General features: G+C 38.6%; 1 protein-coding gene across 2 annotated transcripts; it reads right to left on the bottom strand.

Moving 5' to 3' along the window:
* Positions 1-279: 279 nt before the first annotated feature.
* On the bottom strand, positions 280-14,324 carry LOC133999015 (beta-1,3-galactosyltransferase 2-like). Of its 2 annotated transcripts, none has more exons than XM_062438131.1 (2): positions 14,258-14,324; positions 280-1,562 (listed from the first exon to the last, which is right to left on the bottom strand). In XM_062438131.1, the coding sequence occupies exons 1-2, from the start codon at positions 14,299-14,301 to the stop codon at positions 458-460; spliced, it is 1,149 nt and encodes a 382-aa protein (XP_062294115.1). In that variant the 5' UTR covers positions 14,302-14,324; the 3' UTR covers positions 280-457. The 2 variants fall into 2 exon arrangements, with proteins under 2 accessions (XP_062294115.1, XP_062294105.1); XM_062438121.1 differs by lacking the exon at positions 14,258-14,324 and adding an exon at positions 11,671-11,814.
* Between the last annotated feature and the right edge of the window lie 802 nt (positions 14,325-15,126).

Raw genomic sequence — 15,126 nt, 5'->3', positions numbered from 1 at the left:
GTGTTTACACTTATAATGTAGTGTGTAATTAAGGCATAGCAAATACATGTGCTTGTGGCATGTATGTTTCAAGTTCAAGCAGCAAACAATTCAAGGACCTGCTCATAAAAACATTGTACACATCTAAAGTGCCAATAATAGGCAAGGCAAAAGCACTCACATTTCTACATCACATCAGGAAAAATAAATATTTTCTTTAGACATGTTTTGTTGCCAGCTTTAAAGATTTAAAATAAAATGCATTTAATATGACCATTTCCCCTATTTAATAGTCAAATTTTACAGTGCAGTTGAACAGAAACCTTTTCATTTTTGGTAATCCTAATTCTCATTTCTGAAATATGAGAATTATATACCATTACAATAGAAATCTATAAATAAATTAACCCCCCAACTTTCTTCCACCTAAGCCTTTCCACCCATGTCATTTCTCAGTGCATCTCCAGTAATCCTGGTCCTAACAATGTGGTCCAGGCTTCTTCAACTCTGTCCAATATGTTATCAACTCTTGTGAAGTCCTAAGGATGTACGTGATGATCTTTGAGAATTCACAACGGTCATATTTAGAGTTGTAGGCCTTGAACTGGGAGGGATCTGGCGGTGATACGGGCTGGAGTCCAAGATTTTTTATACACATTCCAATGTAAGCATCCTCAATATTAAAGGGCTTGATTGATTTTGACATCTGCACAAATTTCTCTGGAAGATCAATAGAGAAGACATATCCCATGCCCAGAGTATATGTCGGGTATTGGGGATCTGGGTACATCTCCACAGGAACATACCACTTGGAATCTTTTGAGCGGACAACTGGCCTGTTCAACATAAGATACCCTGTCAGGTAGTTTAGCTTGGGGATGACAGGCTTCTTTAGCATAATGACAAGATTATCAATGTTTAGGAACATATCCGAGTCAATCTTCATGGCGTATGCTGCTGTAGAACAGCGAGTGGCCAGCCAATCCATGATCACCATAGTTTTGATGGTCAGATTGAGGTAAGTGTCCATGAAATCACTTTGGATCAGGTCGTGGTGTTGCAGATTCTCCTGTTTGATCTTCTCCTGCAGCTGATCAACATCAGCTCCTTCAGCGAGGCCCATCATGAACAGAGTAACAACCACTTCTCCCTGAACCAAGCTGCTATTGCCCCATGTCTGTCGGATGGCATCCCGGGCTTCAACATTTTTAGGTGCCACTGGAATCATCAGGACCAAGAAAGGCGTTTTAGTCTTGCACACGTCTGCATTATCCATAACAAAGTGGTAGTTCCGTGGGTAAGCTAGGTGATACAGAGTAGATGGCATAGATGAAATAATAGTCAATGGTAGTTTGGTGGTTTCATTGATTACATTTGGCTTAACTTTGAGTCGTGGATTGACACGGTAATGCATCTTATTGCGAATGAAATGAGTCATAGGGAGCGGAAACTTCAACCAGGACAGAGAGTTGCTGGACATAATGTTATACAGGATGTAGAACAATAGACAAAACAGGAGCAGCGCCTTGAACCAGGACTGAAACACAGGCTTCTTCTGACGACTCGGGCTCTCTGGAAGCTGCCTAAAAAGATAAGACAAGAAAAACTTGGTGAGAAAGTAAACTAAAACAAGTTTCCTAAAAAGGTTTTTTTTAAGTATTGTGACCAAGCTGCGCATTGAGCTGAAAATTTCTTTAAAAAAAGTGTTGTTTTTTAAAAATCATATTACATATACCCTGCCAATATTGGCAAGTATATCAACCCTGCTGATTTATCAGTTCATCTCTATGTAGAAATAACAGGAATACCATCCATAATAGAAGTACTGCTAGTTGCAGTATCAGCAGTAAAAGTTAATAGTGAAAGCAAATGGCTGAGCTAGCTGCCCTGCCTGAGGCTTTTGGCTAAAGGTTCAAAACTCCAAACAGGTCAAAACTGTGCATATTTGATACAAGATTTGCTTTCATTCCACTGTATTACAGCGGATGAGGACACGTCAGCTATGCAGATAATTATCATTCATGCACACTAAAGCTCAAGTCTGGTGATATTCATTTTTCTTATTGTCAACATATCACAAAAAATGAGCAGAACAATTTAAATATGTCTGGCAGCAGGACAGCTGTGCATCAAAATAAACTGTACTGAAGAATAAGAATACATCAACTACAGCTGGAACGATTAGTTGATTAACTGTTGGACTGCAACTAGTGATAATCATCATTATCAATAAATCTGTCAGTTGTTTTCTTGATTAATCAATTAGTCACTTGGTCTGTAATTTGTCAGACAATGGTGAAAACGTCTGTTCCCTCATAGCCTCATATGTATTTTTTTGTCCCAACAAACAGTCCAAAATCCAAAAGATATTCAGTCTACTATAATAAAACAAAATTCATTTAAGCTGGAACCAGAGAATTGCAGTATTTCCAAATTTTATCAAAACAAGCAATTTGATAATATTACCTTGGGCTTCTTGGAATATTATCTCACATTTTATAGGCTATGTGAAATAATAATTAACTTATATTAATTGAGAAACAGAGTAGCCTAATTAGTCGCAGCTCTAATAAGACGTTTCCTTTGACATTTTCTTATATTTTTATAATCAGTTTTGGAAGTCTCTGGAGAAAAGTGTTTAGGAAAAGTATATACAGATCCTCTACATCTCAACAACTAATTGCAGAAGTTCAAGATATGTTTTCAATCAATTGCAAAATGAGTGAATATGCAAAACACATTAGAAATACAAGCAAACAGGTGCTGACTGGGAGGAAGGGGGACTCACTCAATAATATACACGTCAAAATCAGAGCAGAAGACAGACGCATGATAAAACCAATTGGTCATGACACTGCCGATTAACCGATAACAAAACAAAAGGCCTGCAGGGTGCACGACGCCTGCAGCAAAAACAGAGAAAACAGCCAGCAACAGCCCCATGTCTTACTGAAGTGATGCAGTGATCCCCTGCACCCCAGAGGAGAATAACCTCAAGAGCCGCCGTGATCCCAGTGGAGACGCGGATAATATGGATTTAAGGAAGCCGACCTGCGCTTGGAGTGCGCGTTTGAGGACGACGGCTGTCAGGAGGAAATGCCTGCGAGGGAGTGTTGTGACCCCGGCAGAGACAGCTGACGTGCCGGCGGTGCAAACTGCAAGCTCCGGGCAGATGCCCTTGTGCGCCATGAGGGGATTGGTGAGTTTGAAATGAAAAGTGTTCACATCAGTTTTTAGCTGCACTGTTAGTTTGGGATTGATTGGCAGCGCATGTCGATTTAAATGGTCCGCCACCTGAGGAAGGGTGCGTTAGATGTGTGTTACAGCAAGGAGGGAATGACATGTGTCAATTTGAGTGTAGGAGGGCGTTTGGCATTTAAAGGGCCACCTCATTAGACTGAAACCAATCCTACATAGATTGGGCCTATTAGTCTCCAAAATCCAGTACACTGCTTATTTCTATCCAGTATAGGCCTCGTAACAACACAGTATGTCTATAAGCCTACATGAAATGTAAAACAGTGCCTAATGGATTAAGATAACTGTAACTGGAGTGTCACAATGTTTCAAGTCTGTCTTAAAACAAGAGTCAGGTGCTGTCCTTCCTGCTGTTCCTACTGGCTTCAATTGTGCTTTCAGTAAACGATGGGGGCAAAAGTCTACAGTGGGTCCACAGTCGTTTTGTGCATAAATAGCGTACATTTCAAAGTATATCTGAAGCTTATATGAGGCTTCAGCAGTCTTTTGAGTTTAGTAGGCTATATCAATTATTACTCAAGGTGTAAAAAACTTTTTCCACCAGCCATCCCCCCTACTCCCATTTCAACGCCACCCTTTTGCATCCAGGAGGATGACATGAGAGCGTTGAAAAATTAGGAAAGCAGCAGAGCCAGACAAAGTCAGTCCTGCTCTGCTGAGCCACTGTACAGCTCAATTGGCTGCAGTGTTTTCCAACATATTTAACATCTGTCAAAACCAATGTACGGTCCTTCGGTGCTTTAAACACTCACACACTGTGGCCATGAAAACTTATGAGTGCATCATTCTGTCATACTTGAAATCCTGCATCTCTCCACTAATGGATCAGTGTGCATACCAAGCCGACCGGTCTGTTGAGGATGAAGTTTGCACAGCACTCCAACACTACTGCACATCAAACACCTCCACATACACACCCTCTTTATCATACTCTTGCACTGCAAAACTGCAGATCTAATCAAGTGTCTTATTTAAGTGTCTAAATCTTATGTATTTAGTTTATTTAGATTCAGAATCTAGTAGGTATTGTTTTTATTATAATGGATTATCTAGTAGTGTTTACTGAGGAAGTTTCTTAGTAAGCACTTAGGACTAAAGACTTAAGACTTAGTTTAAGTAAATATCATTTGCCTTGTCTTGATCAGCAACTTTGAGTCATTTTTTAACATTCACTTAACGGCTAGATGCCTTATTTTAAGCATCAGCTCTGTGGTTCACAAATGTTTTTTTCCCAGCTCATATAAAATGATGTGAGGTAATAGTTAATTATTAATTGAGAAATTAAATTATAAAGTAAGGTAAGATAAGGTAAGATACGGTATCTTTATTGATCCCCCTAGGCATGAATTCAAAACTGACAGAACAGTAGCCTCGTAGTGGTGAAATAAATTACTACTACTACTACTACTACTACTAATAATAATAATAATAATAATAATAATAATAATAATAATAATAATAAAATTAAAATAATGTAAACAATAAACAATTTTTGTGTAAAATAATCCGCAATTATAAAAATCTACAATATATATAAATTCCTGATACTATATACAAGTGTGCAATGTTCCTGGGATTAAACGGTAAGGACAGCCTCTTCTTTAGTGGGAGTGGGAAGTACTGGGAGATGTGGTGTTGTACAGTCTGATGGCTGATTGTATGAAAGAGCCCCCCAAGCACTTTGAGCGTGCTCTTGAGCTGCCTATTTTTTAGAAGAAGTTTATACAGCCCCTCTACTCTACATCTCAAACATGAAAAAAATGCAAAAGTTTAAGATATGTTTGTATGTATGTTTATTTGTAATTAGATACAAGGGGTATGACTCTAAAACATTCACTTAAAAGGCTAGATGCCTTATTTTAAGCACTAGTATGTCAGGACAAAAACATCTAATTTTAAGCATGAGCTCTGTGGTTAACATGAAGATGATGATGACGACGATGATGATGATGATGATGATGATGATGATGATGATGATGATGATGATGATGATGATGATGATGATGATGATGATGATGGAATATTTGTGAGGCCACAGCCAAATCAACTGCAATGGAATTTCACAATTATTCCAGCAAGTGGTGAGATAAGGATATTATGCAACTGCAATGTCTTACTGTCAACACACTATCGAGCCAAACATCCGCCTTCTGATCCAATGACTGCAACAGTTTTTATTTCTGTCTTTCATTTTGCTGTGTGTATTCAATGTTTGTAGAAAGAGAACCATTTGATTTTGGTGATCCCACGACCTCTCTCTTACCGAAACAATCAAGTCAGTTTTTTCAAGTTGTACCAGATTATGTATAATTTCCCAAGGTGACACTAAACACATGTTTTTACATGATTACACTACCTTGGACTCTCCATGAAAATGTTTTTGGCTTTGCTTACTTTTCAATTAGACCAAAGAGCTGGTACTCCCCTCCTGGCAGAATACCCAGGAAATGGCATTGAAATTGTGACATTTTACGACTACTTGTGTTCATATAACAATAAACTGGACAAACAACACTACTGCACTTTATAAGAAAAGCCTGAGCAGACTCTACCTCCTTATCAATCAATCAATCTTTATTTATATAGCGCCAAATCACAACAAAAGTCATCTCAAGGCACTTTACACATAGAGCAGGTCTAAACCGTACTCAACAATATTCCCATATGAGCAAGCTCTTGGCGACAGTGGCAAGAAAAAACTCCCTTTTAACGGGAAGAAACCTCCGGCAGAACCCGGCTCAAAGTGAGCCGCCATCTGCCTCGACCGGTTGGGGTAGAGAGGAAAGAGAGGAAGGATAGGAGAGAGAAGCACATTGAAAATTAACATTGAGCTTAGCAGACTGAGGCCTTTTGGAGTTGATGGGGCACTCCTGAGGACCTTCTATGACACTGTGGTGGCATCAGCTATCTATTATGAGGTTGTCTGCTGGGGCAGCAGCATCCCGGCTGCAGACAGGAAGATAATGAATGAACTGATCAAGAAGGCCAACTCTGTCCTGGGTTGCCCCCTTCACTGCGTGGAGGTGGTGGGAAAAAGGAGAATTATTGCCAAGCTGTTACCTCTGATGAGTAATGACTCCCACCACATGAGGGACACTCTGACTGCACTGGAGAGCTCGTTCAACAACAGCTTCACCCAAAGTGTGTGAAGGAGTGAGGTCCTTCCTTCCTGCAACTGTCAGACTGTAAAATCTGCACTGCTGCCAATAAACGACAAACCGCACTTGTTAATGTTCACTACTGTGCAATATAAGATAAGATATTCTTTTATTAGACCCACAATGGGAACATGTACAGTATTGCAGCATTGCTCAAAGAGAGAAATACTACTGGGAGCAGTGCTGGTCGTACAGCTGCAGGGATCTCAGTATTTCAGATGTATTTCTTTCAGTTCAATTGTGCAATATATTTTTTTCGACTTTAAAATCTGTGCAATATCAACATCAAACTCAGGTACATTATCATTACAACAATATTTTTCTCAATATACTTACTATTTTTTATATTTATTTTGAAGGCATTAAGGACAATGCCTTCAATGTATCCATATTGTTCTCTCAGCCGGTTAAGCAAGCATACTTCTGTTGAAAGCATTTCCTTCAAAGTTTCCTTCCCAGACTGTTCCACCCAAAAGGTTGAATCAACAAGTGAGGTGCTGTTCCATGATGTTGACGCAAATTGAGTCAGTAACAGTTAAAGTGAAATTAGACTTGATATGCCTGAGGTTTACTTTTGCACTACTTTTTTTTCTACTTTGTTGCTCTCATCCTTTGTTGCTCGTTTTTGTATGTACTATAATGACAGACAGCCTGGCTTACTTTAAAGACATAAAGTAAAATTCACTAACTGTACTGGCAGCGAAATTAGCTTATTTTAAATGCAGGTATGTTTATATCTAGAGAGTCTGGGCTAAAATTTAACAGGGCATTTTTGCAGCGTTGGCATGAACATTGACCCAGCTATAAAGCTTCCTGTGGAGCAGATCACAGAGGGTTATCGTTAATAATCTAACCTCACATACCCTCTTACCCTTAGTACAGGAGCTCCTCGGGAATGTTTTCACCCTTCTTACTGTACACCTTCCCACTTCACATACAATGACAGTTCTGTGAAAGCAATTAAATATGCAGACTTTTTTTGAAGGTCCTCAGACACACTTTAGTAAAAACCTGAAGTGGAAAATCAACACAGAGCACATCGCTGCAAAAGCTCAACGATGACTTGAGTTCCTCAGACAGCTAACAATACCAGATCAAGCATCAACTTCCTTGTTTTGTTCAACTAGGCCATTATCGCATCCTCCATTATAATATGGTTCAACAGCACAGACAGTCAAACGGGCCAAAACTACAGCAGACTGGCAACACACTCCATTTAATTGAATCTTTGCATACTTTCTGTCTGTCTGTCTGTCTGTCTGTCTTTTATGGTTGGTTGAACAGGTATCTTTAACAGAATGGTAAGCCTGGTTCCTGCTGGTGTTAATAATAGAAATAATTTTTTTCTCACTAATAGCTAATGCAAATATACCTTTATTTCTCTCATCTCTTCCTCCCTTCCTGCCTCTAGCTGCATTCTGCAGATTCCTTTATTATCGTCAGTTTTCTGTCTTTTCTTGGCATTCTGTAATCATAACCCAATGCTTATCTCCCTCTATATACAAGTGCACGTTAATCCAATATAAAGGGTTGTAAATACATTTTGAATAAGAAGAATACACTGATTTCCTTTAAAGGTTTTACTACACCACAAGGTTAAGTTCCAGTTTGTACCAAGTCTATTTAGTACAGAGATGGCTACATACATATCTAGCTAGCTACTACCCATCTAGCATATTGTTTAGCATGTTATGCAGCTTTAGACAGGCCTAAACATAAAATCATCTTAGAAAATGCAGTCTTCATACATTAGCAATGCATCCTTAATCAAATTTAATCCACTGACGTGTATTAATTGCAAAAAAGCCTTGCTATGTGACCTCCATCATAGTCTGTCAAGTTTACATCTTGAACTGCACTAAACCAAACAATCTAAAAGGGGTGTGACTGAGCAAAGTAGTGATTAATACTGTACCAAAATCAACTCAATGGAATAATGTCAGCTACAGAAACTACAATATGTTTCTGTTGGTCAGCTGACATAAAGCATACTCCATCGTGAGGGCATCCTATAGGGCATACTCATGTTCTTCAAAGGAAGGGCACTTCACAATGTTTATTCTCCCATTCATTGCACCTTATAGTGCATTTAAAGGGCACCCATAACCCTAAACTGCACTTTTTCCATTTTTATTTGTTCACTAGAGGGGCACACATACAGAACCTCCAGCTCACCCCTTTACAATGGCATCATAGGGCACTGCAACATCGTCTTCCTTAACCTCCTGCGACCCTGCGTCCTCATATGATGACATTACATTTCAGGTTTGCTGGACCTTTTACTTCATTCTGCTTAACTTTGACCCGTCATCCTCATTCGTACACACGTTTCTGTGCCACCTAGTGGTCACAAAAGTGCATTACAGTGTAAAAATCAGTGTGAAAATGAGACGGCAGGAAAAATGGAGTTTATTTATGCTAACAAAGTTTGTAGTTTGATACAAATTTGACTAATTTAAGTGAAAACAACAAGCTACGACACTGCTAATCGAGAAATTTGAGGACATTGGGACTTTATTATCATTGGTGTAAATATAAGGAAATAAATAGTTTTATACATTGGGGAATTATTTGTGTTAAATAGTAAAATAAACCCATTGTCCCCCCCATATGAGGGCATTATTTATTTCAAAATCTACGTCCTGTTCAAAGATGAAGACTACTCCCAAATATCTAGGAGACATTTAAAATGCATGCCAAATAAAAGCTTGGGTCTCAGGAGGTTAAAAGGGCACTCATGAGGGCACTTCATTCCAGATTGTCACATATAGAGGCATATATAGTAACCTTAGTGAGCACTTTATCATACTGTGAGGACACCTTTAAGGGCATTTCATCATACTGTATTATACTGAGTTCTCCCTATTATACTGGAGAACCCCCTGAGTCCACAAGCACGCTCACACGGTGCATTTTCTTGAATAATGTTGTGTTTTTATCAAATTACCACAGACTATATCGACATGCAGAAAAGTCAGGCCAGTTGGTGTTATAGGAGTGAAGCTCCAATAGTCTGCTGCATGTACTGAACTTCATGGGAATTTGGCGGCCACAGGGCACATACAGTAGAATTGGTAAGTGAGAGTAGTAGGGAGACAATAGGAGTCAAATTGCTTCCTTTTTCCCCCCCTGGGGCAACCTGCCAGTGCAAGTTCTACTTATACTTTTGTCATAATATGAATAACTAATAATCTAAGTAATTTCTCTCACCAAGCACTTTATTAGGAACACCTGTGCGAATGCAATCCACATTACCAGAAAGGTGATAACTCTAATTTATTTTCATCATTGAGGTTGTATGTTAAAGGGTGATGGACAAAATATTAGGAACTCTTTCCAGTGCTCTAATACACTATCACCCACCACAACGTCGATAATAAAAAATAAAGTAGAATTACCACCTTTCTGACAATGCCAACAACGCCACAGCGTCTAAAACAACAGATAAAACACAGGTTGGTTTCTGTCTTGTCTTGAGGAGAGAAAGAGAGGAGTGTGACCAACATCTCAGTCATCATTTACAGTCAGGTATACCACTTGTTTGTATGGGAACAGGTAGAGTTACTTTTCATTGCCTACAGAGGTAAAAGAAAACAAAAACCACAGGCCAAGACAACGCACCTAACCTGAGGCTTCACTTAAAATAACTAGAAAACCTGTTATTCATTGCTGTTAATGCTGTAAAATAACATGTAGACGTGCTGAAACAACGGATTAATGCTTAAAATATAGATATTTTACTTCAATTAAACACTCTCAAACCGAAACCGTAACAGAAATAGGCCAAATCTTGAATGTGGTTAAAACAGGAAAGTCAGTAAATATGTCTGCATTGATCTATAAATGAATGAGGATGATTATTACAGTCTGCGGATGCTTTAGTGAACTGTATGAGAAACTTCTTCGGTTCATTAAATCCTTGCAACATCTGTAGGCAGCTGTGACAGATGTGTTGAGACACTCGCGGCTTCTGAGATCTGAGAAGTGCTGCGCCAGGACGCAGTGCCGTTACGCACAACCGTTCGTATATGTTTACTTTCATTAAATCAACCGAGGACACCACGTGTACACACATCTAATCACACATGAGACTGGTTAGTTATAACTTGATATTCTGCTTTTTTAAAGAAGGAGATCTCTGATTAAGAGCTCACCAGCCTCTTTTACTTTCTTTCTTGCAACGTTCGTATATGGTCACTTATTACTAAACTATGTGATAATATACGAGGGGAGATACATTAGTATTATTTCTGAAATAGCTGTGGTCCCATCATGTATAATTATATAAACAGCTTCATCAAATCAACGTATTTATTTTTTTATTTCTATAGTAACTAGGCCTAACTGATCAAAAAAACGAAACGAATCTGTCTTTGGCTGCAGGTCTGCGGGGAAATGCGGGTATGTCGTGATACTGAACCATCCAGAAATGTCTTGAAGATAAGCTTTCGGTTAGTTGAGCTGTTGTTACCACGTTTATCGGAGTGGCGCAACTGTTTCAGAGCTATAAGAGCAGTTATTCGACCAGCTAAAAGAGTATTTAATAACCATCACACCTGCTAATGTATAGTCACCTTCACTCAGCCTTTTTGCACGTTAACTGCAAAAGTAGTAAGTGGACAGGTTAGGCTACAATAATACTCCCATGTCACTAATAATCCGAGAGATTCCAACTTTAAACAACAGCCTAATAAGATGCCAACTATAAACAACAACCAACGCCTTGTGGTTAGTTGAGAAACGGTTCAATAGGAAACTATTTTAGTTAGTAAAACTCAGTAGGCTAATGACACCTCAAATCAAAATTCGACTGTAATTAAATAGTTTTATGACCACGTGTGTTATTTGTTTGACTCTGACAGTAGGTTATTTATCCTTATTCATTTTTTCTGTTGTATTTTAAAACAAACAAATAGTTCAAACTTAGAAATATTGAAAGATTAATCAAGGAAACCTTGTAAAGTTTAAACCCAACCGTATCAAGGAAATGCGCCACTGAGACTAATAAAACATTGACGACCTTAAACGTTCAAAAAACTATAGACTTCTGTTTTGATCATTTATAATCATTGGTGAACCTGTCAAAGAAGATTATGTCAATTTTAAGCAATACTTTGCCTTAAAAATGAAACGGCGGTCTGTGAAGCGGATACAGCCGTAAAATAGTTTTTTTTAAAAAGTGGTTCATTGAATTTCGTCAAGTTGAAATTTGTTCAATGCCAAGTAGAAACTATGAGTAATGTGTGAAAATTGCAAAGTAATTTTAAGTCCTTACCTTTTCATTCCGTTCGAACCTGAGCTGGTCTCCGGAATCCCCATGACTGCTGCCACCTTTCCTTGTGTCCTTAATCCTTCTCTATCTTTTATACTTTGCTTCAGCCATCAAACACACGCACGAACTTATTAAATGACCACCTCTAGGCATCGCTGACTTCATTATAACGCGATAAGAGAGGAAGAGACTCATGGAGGAGGAGACCTTTACACCTTCGTAGAGCTTTGCGGAGCAGCCACACACACACACACAAGCACACACACACACACACACACACACACACACACACACACACACAAGCACACACACACACACACTTCACATGGCTTACATTCATTTCCTGGAGAGCTGTCCCCAACCTAATCCTGGACACAGCTTTTGTCCACAATTAGAAAAAAAAGACCCCCCCCCCCCCCCACACACACACACACACACACACACACACACACACACAGACAGAGAGAGACAAGCACATACACACACAAGCACACACACGTGAAAACACTGTTTTTAAAAACTGTTCCTAAATTCAAACCAGCTCATCCTTGCGCCACCACAAGTTAACTGTCATCTGCAAATTTATTGCATGGGGTCATGCAGCATGTTTGGTATTTTCTATGACTGTGCTTGTGTGAGGAGTGGGTTGCATGTAGATAAGAAATCTTTACCACAGTAATTAAGCAGATGGGTGGAGACACATTCCTGTTAATGTTGAAGTAGGAAATACAGTGTTGTTGTGTATCCTCTTACAGAAATGAGCGTAAATTTGCTCTTTCTTTGATGGAGCAACGAGGCAATTCTTATCACAATAGGCCTGTTCTGCATAAAAGTGCTGTGGACTGAAAGAAAACTCAATTTGCAATATACTGTATTGTCTTTTTAGCTTCAAATCCCCTCTTTGTGTTTCCTAGGATAGTGTTTGTTGAGCTGTGAAGGAAATATAGTAACAAAAAGAAGAATCTTTGGCACTAGAAAGACTCTAAAGTTGAAAGATAGCTACACTGGTAATTACTGTAGTTTGACTGCAGGTAGAGTCATAAATACAAAACCATCAATGATATCTTTACTGGTGAAGTGGGGGAACTTCCCTTTTCTCCCTTTTAGTATCAATAAACATGGTAACAAATTAATCTCATTTACATTATAGCCACATTGTGTGAACAGACACATAAGACATACAAGAGACACAAGATAAACAAGAAGTAAATCAATTTAAGATGAGAGAAAGGTCCATTTATTCAGGTGAGTCTTCAGTTGCTTTTTAAATCCACTTGATGCTCTGTTCACGTATTTATTTAGTAACTGCAGCCTACAGGTGTCCTCTGTCAAAAAGCCTCCATCTGAGGTGTTACTTGTCTGGGTAACCTCAAGTAGTGAGCAACCCTTTTTACACAATGGATTCAATGTTAGTATAAAACATATGGTTTTAAATCATATTTTGACAAATCAACTACTGACTCAGCTTTTTTACAGAGGAAGCCATCCATGTGTATTTTCGTGAATAAAATACATTTCTGCAAAGACAGATGGATGTAATCAAGCTGAAAAGCAATGTAAGATCAAATTCTATGTCTTCAAACTGAGCTTTAAATACATTTGTGAGTGAAAGTGTAGGCAGACCTGCTACCAGCTCAGCCACCAACAGGTGTGTGATTTGACATGTCAGCTTGACTGGAAGCTCAAAATAATTAAGGTGGATTTTAATGGCCAGCGTGGGTAACATCAGGTGGACGTAATGTGTGCGGCGAGACAGTGTGTGGGGTCCTCACTTGTGTCTTTTTCTTGCAAGTTAGTCTCTCCCTCCAATGATGCATGGAGAGATGCAAGGAAACCATGCAAGGAGAGAGGAAACGAGGAAATATGTTTTTAAGTCCATGATGTCCATTTCCGATGTCAGTCGGCTTTAACAGCTGTAACATCTTTTGATAGAGTTTATGTCACATGAGCACTGTGCTGACACTAATAAAAAGGTGCACAGTTATCACTGCCAGAGCTGTTTTCTCTCTGTCTCTCAACTATAAACAACAACCAACGCCTTGTGGTTAGTTGAGAAACGGTTCAATAGGAAACTATTTTAGTTAGTAAAACTCAATAGGCTAATGACACCTCAAATCAAAATTCGACTGTAATTAAATAGTTTTATGACCACGTGTGTTATTTGTTTGACTCTGACAGTAGGTTATTTATCCTTATTCATTTTTTCTGTTGTATTTTAAAACAAACAAATAGTTCAAACTTAGAAATATTGAAAGATTAATCAAGGAAACCTTGTAAAGTTTAAACCCAACCGTATCAAGGAAATGCGCCACTGAGACTAATAAAACATTGACAACCCTAAACGTTCAAAAAACTATAGACTTCTGTTTTGATCATTTATAATCATTGGTGAACCTGTCAAAGAAGATTATGTCAATTTTAAGCAATACTTTGCCTTAAAAATGAAACGGCGGTCTGTGAAGCGGATACAGCCGTAAAATAGTTTTTAAAAAAAGTGGTTCATTGAATTTCGTCAAGTTGAAGTTTGTTCAATGCCAAGTAGAAACTATGAGTAATGTGTGAACATTGCAAAGTAATTTTAAGTCCTTACCTTTTCATTCCGCTCGAACCTGAGCTGGTCTCCGGAATCCCCATGACTGCTGCCACCTTTCCTTGTGTCCTTAATCCTTCTCTATCTTTTATACTTTGCTTCAGCCATCAAACACACGCACGAACTTATTAAATGAGCTGAAAAGCAATGTAAGATGAAATTCTATGTCTTCAATCTGAGCTTTAAATACATTTGTGAGTGAAAGTGTAGGCAGACCTACTACCACCTCAGCCACCAACAGGTGTGTGATTTGACATGTCAGCTTGACTGGAAGCTCAAAAACCATGCAAGGAGAGAGGAAACGAGGAAATATGTTTTTAAGTCCATGATGTCCATTTCCGATGTCAGTCGGCTTTAACAGCTGTAACATCTTTTGATAGAGTTTATGTTACATGAGCACTGTGCTGACACTAATAAAAAGGTGCACAGTTATCACTGCCAGAGCTGTTTTCTCTCTGTTTAACAAACACCTGCACATGAGTAAAAACCTGCATTCTTTATTTACACTGTATAATGTGTCCTACTCAGGAACCATTTCTACTGGGGGAATGTGTTTTATTATATTATTTGTTAATTATTTGCTCTATTGATTGATATTCTGATTGTGAATTAATTGTTTAATAACCCCTGATACGATTAGAGTGTCTTTCAAACAAAGGAAGTGCAATTTTCTTCTACTAAACTCAGACAAAACTGAAGGTACTGTGCTTGGCAGTAAACACATATAAAAACACTATTTAACAATAGAGCTACTGTAGATAACGATATCTTGGCCTTCAGACCCACTAAGGAAAGGAGTTCCACCAGATTACGCCCTTCAACTCGCACATAAAACACATTTCAAGGAAAGCCTTGAAACAATATCCTGT

Source organism: Scomber scombrus, chromosome 2 (genome assembly GCF_963691925.1).
Source record: "Scomber scombrus chromosome 2, fScoSco1.1, whole genome shotgun sequence".
NCBI lineage: Eukaryota > Metazoa > Chordata > Actinopteri > Scombriformes > Scombridae > Scomber > Scomber scombrus.
The sequence above is the reverse complement of the archived record's forward strand: the minus strand, read 5'-3'. Positions and strand labels throughout refer to the sequence as shown.

What these genes read in the sequence shown, in the direction of transcription:
- LOC133999015 (XM_062438131.1), bottom strand. Translation starts at nt 14,301, where the DNA reads ATGGGGATTCCGGAGACCAGCTCAGGTTCGAGCGGAATGAAAAG. An exon ending in GGTTCGAGCGGAATGAAAAG is followed by an intron (nt 1,563 to 14,257) that starts GTAAGGACTTAA and finishes TTATCTTTTTAG; the next exon opens with GCAGCTTCCAGAGAGCCCGA.